At 36.2% G+C, this 7,778-nt stretch overlaps 1 protein-coding gene across 3 annotated transcripts; it reads left to right on the forward strand.

Moving 5' to 3' along the window:
* Nucleotides 1-461: 461 nt before the first annotated feature.
* Nucleotides 462-5,387, forward strand: LOC107847768 (pentatricopeptide repeat-containing protein At5g57250, mitochondrial). 3 transcript variants are annotated; one of them, XM_016692248.2, is made up of 4 exons: nucleotides 462-3,921; nucleotides 4,287-4,582; nucleotides 4,655-4,979; nucleotides 5,116-5,387. In XM_016692248.2, exon 1 carries the CDS (start codon nucleotides 766-768, stop codon nucleotides 3,808-3,810), a length of 3,045 nt encoding a protein of 1,014 aa, XP_016547734.1. In that variant the 5' UTR covers nucleotides 462-765; the 3' UTR covers nucleotides 3,811-3,921; nucleotides 4,287-4,582; nucleotides 4,655-4,979; nucleotides 5,116-5,387. The 3 variants fall into 3 exon arrangements, with proteins under 3 accessions (XP_016547734.1, XP_016547735.1, XP_047254857.1); XM_016692249.2 differs by having other exon boundaries at nucleotides 4,765-4,979; XM_047398901.1 differs by having other exon boundaries at nucleotides 4,287-4,979.
* Nucleotides 5,388-7,778: the final 2,391 nt, after the last annotated feature.

Here is a 7,778-nt window from a genome sequence, read left to right on the forward strand (position 1 = left end):
AATTAAAGATTCTTTAATTTTTCTAAAAGCTTTTCTATTTTTAAATGGTCTTCGCATAATTAATTTAATAAGTTATAGGTAAATCTTTTATAGGTAAATCTAATAACTCTAACTCTGATTTCTAACATGTATCTCACTTCCATTTTTTTTGAATTACTGGACTCTGATATCAATTGTAGAGGGTGTGAATATTTAATAATTCAAATAGATTCACTACTTTTTAGATTTCGACATGTTATTAGTGGATCGAATTATTAAATTTGAATGAATTAAAATTTTAGGAAAAATTTAATTATTTTAAATAATTATTAATTAATCAATAAAAAACACATCATTAATGAATTATGATCAAATTAATCTGCTAGATAAAAAAAATTAAACCAATCCTAATATACAGACAGTAATGACATTTCAGTGATCGCCGGAGGGCATATTTACATGATTTTACATAGGTGAAGACATTTTAGCCTTTTTCGTAAAAATAAAAATAAAAATAAAAATAAAAATAAAAATCCTTCTAGCTTCTCGCCCAGTTCTTAATTCTTTGGTGGTGGAGTGAGAACTCTACACTCGCCTGCGTCGGAAATGAGAGACAAAGTTATGCAACACGGCAAAAAACCTGATCAGACAAGTAGTAAAGAACAACTTGGCTGCATTAGGCTCTTCAGTTTTGGGATTTAGAGAGTAATTTGCTCTTACTTTTTTATTTTGTCCTTCTGTTATGATTTCATTTAAGTTCCCAAATCTAACTGTATAGTATAGGGCATGATTCTTGTTTCTCTATTAAAGAGTGGTATCACTCCCACCACCACACACTTCAACCAGTTCCTCCTCTTCCTTTCCCAATCCAAAAAATTCAAACTCATTATCCACTTATTCAAATCCAATCAATTCAAACCAAACTCCAATTCACACAGAATTTTCATACAAGCCAAAAAAAGACTTGTTAATTCATCAATTCAACAACTCTGTGAAACAAGAAACCCCGGAAAGGCGCTTTCTACACTCCAAGATTGTTTAGTAAGTGATGGGTTTTTGCTTTCTTCGTATACGTTTTCGTCATTGATTTACTCTTTGTGTAGTAAAGGAAGGATGGATGAGGCAATTGAAGTGTTGCAGTCGATGAATAGTGAGAAAAATAGATACCCTTTTGATAATTTTGTATGTAGTTGTGTGATTTCCGGGTTTTTGAGTGTTGGAAATGCTGATATTGCGGTTAAGTTTTTCGAAAATGCTGTGAGTTTAGGTTGTTTGAAGCCTAATATTGTTACTTATACGGGATTAGTAAGTGCTTATTGTAGGTTGGGAAGGATCAACGAGATCTCTGATTTGGTTGCTAAGATGGGGATGGATGGATTAGAATTGGATGGTGTGTTTTATTGTAATTGGATTTATGGATATTTTAGGGAAGGAGGAATTGAAGAGGCGCTCTGTAGATACACTGAGATGGTGTGTAGGAGAATTGAGTTGGATGTAATAGGATATACGATACTTATTGATGGGTTTTCAAAGGAGGGACATGTGGAGAAAGCAGTTGGGTTTCTGTACAGGATGAGAAAACACAGTCTGCAACCTAATTTGGTTACTCTTACAGCGGTGATATTAGGATTTTGCAAGAAAGGGAAAATGTGTGAGGCGTTTGCTGTGTTTAAGTTGGTTGAAGATTTGCAGATTGAAGCGGATGAGTTTGTGTATGCGGTGTTAATTGATGGTGTGTGCAGGAAGGGTGACATAGAACGTGCTTTTGAACTGCTAGGTGAAATGGAGAAGAAAGGTATAAAACCTAGTGTTGTGACATATAACACCATTATTAATGGGTTGTGCAAAGCAGGGAGGATGATTGAGGCTGATGATGTCTCTAAGGGAATCCCCGGAGATATTATTACATACAGTACGTTGTTACATGGTTATATCGAAGAAGAAAATGTCACGGGAATGCTGGAAACAAAAAATAGAATTGAAGCAGCTGCTGTTTCTCTGGATGTTACTATGTGCAACTTGCTTATAAAAGGCCTATTTATGGTGGGGTTGTTTGAGGATGCTCTTGCCATATATAAGAAAATATCGGAGATGGGCTTGACTTCCAATTCTGTTACTTACTGCACAATGATTGAAGGTTACTCAAAAGTAGGAATGATAGATGAGGCACTTGAAATGTTTGATCAATTTCGGAAGACATCTACAACTTCAGCTGCGTGTTACAATTGCACGATTCAGGGGCTCTGTAAGAATGACATGCCGGACATGGCAGCTGAAGTATTCATTGAACTAATAGATCGAGGTCTGCCTTTAAGTACAAGGATCTATATGATGTTGGTCAAAAAGCTCTTTGGTGTTAAGGGTGCTCATGGAGTGTTAGATTTGTTTCAGAGATTGGGAAGAGCTGTGCATGAAAAATTTTGTTCAATGTGTACTGATTCTGTTTCTTTCTTGTGCAACAAAGGATTATCAGAGGCTGCATTCGATCTATTAATGGTGATCCAAAGAAATGGTTTTGTACTAAGCAAGAAATCTTACTATCTTATAATGAGATCTCTTCTCTGTGGTGGCAAAACTTTTTTGACTGGCCTCCTTTTGACAACATTCATAAAGAATTATGGGATGTTTGAGCTTAGAACAAAGGAGATACTTGTGTACTTTCTTTGCATTAAAAATGTAGAAACTGCGCTTCAGTTTCTTGCTACTATGAAAGGTGACATATCTGAGGTAACTTTTCCTGCCGAAGTTTTGAGGACACTGACAAAAGGTGGCCGATATCTGGATGCTTTTAACCTTGTTGTGGGAGCGGGAGACAAGCTACCGCTCTTGGATGTGGTTGACTACTCAATTGTTATTGACGGCCTCTGCAAAGGAGGACATATTGACAAGGCGTTATATCTTTGTAATTTTGCCAAGAATAATGGAGTTTCTTTCAATATTGTAACCTATAACTCAGTTATCAATGGGCTGTGTCGTCAAGGGTGTATGTTTGAAGCTTTTCGGTTATTTGATTCATTAGAAAAGGATGATATTGTTCCTTCAGAAATCACATATGGGATACTCATTGACACTTTATCAAAAGAAGGTCTTTTAGAGGACGCTAGGAGGTTGTTTGAGGAAATGTCCCTAAAGAATCTTAGACCGAGTACTCACATATACAATTCATTAATTGATGGATGCAGCAAGTTTGGTCTAGTTGAGGAAACCTTGAAGCTTCTCCTTGATTTACAAGCTAAAGACCTAATACCAGATGAATTCACTGTCAGTGCTGTACTTAATAGCTATTGTCAGAAGGGTGACATGGAGGGAGCTCTTGGGTTCTTTTCTGAGTTCAAAACAAGAGGTACACTTCCTGATTTCTTGGGTTTCATGTACTTGGTGAGAGGCTTATGTAATAAAGGCAGGATGGAAGAATCTCGATGCATTTTGAGAGAGATGTTTCAATCAAAATCTGTTATTGATCTTCTTGGGAGAGTTGAAAGCGAGATTGGAACAGAGTCTATTGGAAGTTTTCTTTCTCTGTTGTGTGAGCAAGGAAGCATCCAAGAGGCAGTTAATATTCTCAATGAAGTGGTGTCCATGTTTTTCCCTGTTAGAGAGAAGAGAGTCGATTATAAAGACTTATTCTGCAAATACAAAACAGATATAGACTCCAGATCATGTGAGAGTCGGAGACTGGTGAAGGCATCAAACAGCCGTCACAACCAAGACACTCAAGTAACCCAGTTGTTCGACTTCAATTCTTATTATTGTCGTATTGCTTTCTTGTGTTCAAAAGGGAAGTATGATAATGCTAATGAAGTGGCAAAAATTGTTACTGGTTTTACGTAGATCTTATTTGTCTTTTGACAAAATTGACTAGCTTCTCTGGAAATGGTTTGAGCTGTACTGGTGTTTCCTGCCGGATCAAAGAACCATACAACCATACAGGAGTTATATTGGGTATGTTTTCTTCTTGTTGAGCTATACCTCAATGTAATCTGCATGCTAGTCTAAATGCGTAGATCATGTTTTTGTTTTTGTGAGTCTAGGTAATCAGCTTGGCAAACTCATATATCCATTTTTCACAAACCGTTCAAAATGTTTTTGTAACTTTGTAGTGGGAGTTTATTCTACTTAAAATTTATTGTGAGTGTTTGTTTTGGAAGAGATGACCAATCAATTATATATTGTTAACTTATTAAATACCATTGTTATTTCTATTTCTTCTTATTATATAGCATAACATTCTGTACTAAGTTGCACTTATTAATTCTAATTCAAGTATTTGAACTATGAGCCAACCCCGAGTTTGATATCCAATGCAGGTGGAAAAAGAATTGGAAGATTAAACCAAGAAGAGCAAGTCTTAGCCACCAAAGCCAGTAATTTTGGAAACTTGGCACGATGGACTTAGTAGTATTCTTTCTAAAGCAGAAGTACAGGCGAATTGGACCTTCTTGCAAAGGCCATTCAAGACTTTGTGGCATTTTATCTGCACCTTTACAAACTATTTCGTAAAGCTGTAGCGATGTCTCACTGTCACTTGTGTTATTGCAGTAATTTTGCGCACGTCACTTTCCCGTTATAAGTTTCTTTCCCTCCTGCTTCCACAATTCATAAGGTGAGTTTGAATGAGTATTTATCCGCTGTGGTAAGCTTATTTCATTGTTATTACTTGTATCTTTTGTTGCAGTATTAATGAGACATGGGACTGACTCGGCGATCTAGCTTCTTTCATATTGTGTTATAGTATTTGATAACACTGATTAAGCAAACATCACTTTGGTTGAGATTATCCTACAGATTATCGAGAGTGGGTTATATTTGGATTCCCTTGGAAGGCGGACTGCTTTGTGGATGTACTGGTTATCTTGGCATCAATGTCTGGAAGTGAAAGATATTATGATTGCACGTGTCTAGATGAAGCTTGTGAATCCTTCATGCCACCTTTCAAGCATTTTTTACGCGTGCTCAGCAGACAAAAGACAGATTTCAATTTCTATGAATGTTTGACTGAGGTAATGTTTGCAGCTATTAAAAGATTATTATGGCTTGTTCAATTGCATTCAAGAAGGCTGCTGGGTTGTGTATCTTATTCTAATTTTATATTGCCCTACTTACATACTAACTTCATCTTTGTAATTTCTTTTTCAGGGAGAGAAGCGTATTCTAGCCTCAGTTTTCTATTCCTTGGATGACGTGATGTCGTGATATCTTTTCCAAGTTTTCTATCACTAATTTTATGTCTATTTTCAGGCTTCAAGTAAGTTTCCTTGTGAGAAAAAAAAGGTGGTTGTTTTCCATCTGCAATTGTGTTTCTATATGGTTGGATGAATAATATTATGGAGATCTTCAATGTAAGAATGTTATTCTCTTAACTCATATTGAGAGGACTTGTATAAATTAAAAAAAAAATTATGATTGTACATTCGCAAAAGAAAAAACCAACTCCCTCTCAATTTATGTGATGTTGTTTGACCAAACAAAGAGTTCAAACAAAGAGTTTAAGAATGAAAGGAAACTTTTGAAACTCGTAGTCCAGTTCTCTTGTTAAAAACAAAAGACATTTGTGTTCCAGTGTGTGCCGTTGATATTTGTGGCTATAAATCATCTAATCAAGGGTAAGTGGTAAGTTTGAAGTTAAAATGTGACTAGATATAGAAATATGCCATTCTTCTAGGGACTGCCTAAAAAGGAAAGAAAGTGGCACAAATTTGGATGGAGGGAGTAGGTAGGGAGGATTTCCCCCGTATCTCAAGGATATGTAATTCCATTTTGTACTATAGAGGTCTTCAAAAGCTGAGTGTATACATGCTTACTGGGGAGTTTGCCGCATCTTAATTAGCTAAAACTTTTGATATTGTTTTTACTTCGTGAAACTGCATGTCCACGAGATGGCGATTGCTGCTAGTTGTCACACGTCTTGAACTAATTCATTAAGTTTTAACTGTTCTGTTTAGCCTAAAGATCTGGACGAGAGATGAAATATTACTTTGTTTTTTTTTTTTAATCATATTTGGTTACAGATGGTTGTTTAGAATTGCGAGATTGAGTTCTGTTTCTTTCTTTTTTGTTGAATACAAAAGAAAGAAGTCTCAAGTGTGGAAGATTCTAGAAGAAGCAATAATAGACTAGTTGTTTTTCTGTTATAACTATTTTCAGTTAGTTACACTAGCGCTAACGGCTAGTTAGTTAGTTAGTTAGCCTAATCTCTAGCCTATAAATGTATATGACTATACACATTGAAGTATAATGAATACAGACAGTTCCTCTTCTCTCTCATCTTCTTCCTCTCTCAGTTCTCTTCCTTCCTTTCTTCAACAAACACTATCAAACTCTGTACTTCCTCCATTGTTGAATAAACAAGAAGCTTACTGCTATCTTGTATAATTACATGGTATCAAAGCCAGGTTGGCTAGATCAAAACTAGCTACCTTAGTCGATTCTGAAGATTGAAGAAAGTGCTCAATCACAGATTCAGATTTTTTTCAAGTTGTTGAAGGATTTCTTGAGTCAAGATTTGAAGGTTCAAGTAATGGCAAATGGTGTCGAAATGGGAGGTGGATCAACCAGCAGTACAAGAGCTGTTACTGCAATGGATTACAATCATCCTCTCTTTCTCAGTCCCTAAGATGTTAGTGGAACGCAAATCATCTCCTTCCAATTGACGGGTGTGGAAAATTTCTCTATCTGGTTTATGTCTATGCATGTAGCTGTGTTAGGAAGGAATAAATTAGGACTTGTTGATGGTTCTTGCACTAAAGAAAAGTTTTCTTCTGATCTGGGAAACCACTGGGAAAGAGTAAATGCTATTGTATTATCATGGATTATGAACTCTGTGTCTAAAGAGTTATTAGGTGGAATCATGTATGCATCAGTTGCAAGTGTTGTGTGGAATGAGTTGCTTGAAAGATTCAACAAAGTAGATGGTGCTAGAACTTTCAATTTGCACAAGGAAATTGCAACACTATCTCAAGGAAAAGCTTCTGTGTCCTGCTATTTCTCAAAACTGAAGGATCTATGGGAAGAATTTGAGGCACTTGTGCCTACTCCTGGTTGTGATTGTGAAAGTCCAAGGAGTTTGTCCTACATCTACAAAAACTGAAGTTGTTTCAGTTCCTCATGGGACTAAATGAAACATATACACAGGCTAGAAGTCAGATACTACTTATGGCTCCTTTACCTACTGTCAATCAGGCATATGCCATGATAATGAGTGATAAAAAACAATCTATAGCTACTAATGCAGGTGTGCTAGGATCTGGTCCTGCAGGCATTGGTAGAAGTCTTGACTTAGCCATGTTTACAAGAAATGGGACACAAAAATTCAAGAAGAACTACAATTTGCAATGTGACTTCTGTAAGCTAAAAGGTCATACTAAGAAAAATTATTGGAAGTTAGTTGGATATCCACAAGATCACAAGTTCAAAAAGAGGTTCAGGTCCGAAGGAGCTAATACAACATATAAGGTGACTAGTGATTCTCAAGATACTACAGAAATAACTACAAGGCAAGGTTCACATTCAAGGTCTGTCCAAAGTAACTGGTTCAATGATGGATGCCATCAAGAAGAGTCTGAAATGCAGTTGGATCAACTAGGTCAGATGGGAACAACAGCCTTTACTAAGGAACAATATGATCAAATCCTGAAGATGATCAACAAAAATAGTGGTGCTAACACTTCTACTGAGACAACAAATGCTGCAAATGCAGGTATTAGTGTATTTCTAGCTTCATATAAGTCAAGAAATTGGATAATTGACACTGGTGCTACAAATCACATGGTTGGAAAGTTAGACCTACTAGTGAATGAGTC

This window comes from Capsicum annuum, chromosome 11, assembly GCF_002878395.1.
Source record: "Capsicum annuum cultivar UCD-10X-F1 chromosome 11, UCD10Xv1.1, whole genome shotgun sequence".
In the NCBI taxonomy this organism is placed as follows: domain Eukaryota; kingdom Viridiplantae; phylum Streptophyta; class Magnoliopsida; order Solanales; family Solanaceae; genus Capsicum; species Capsicum annuum.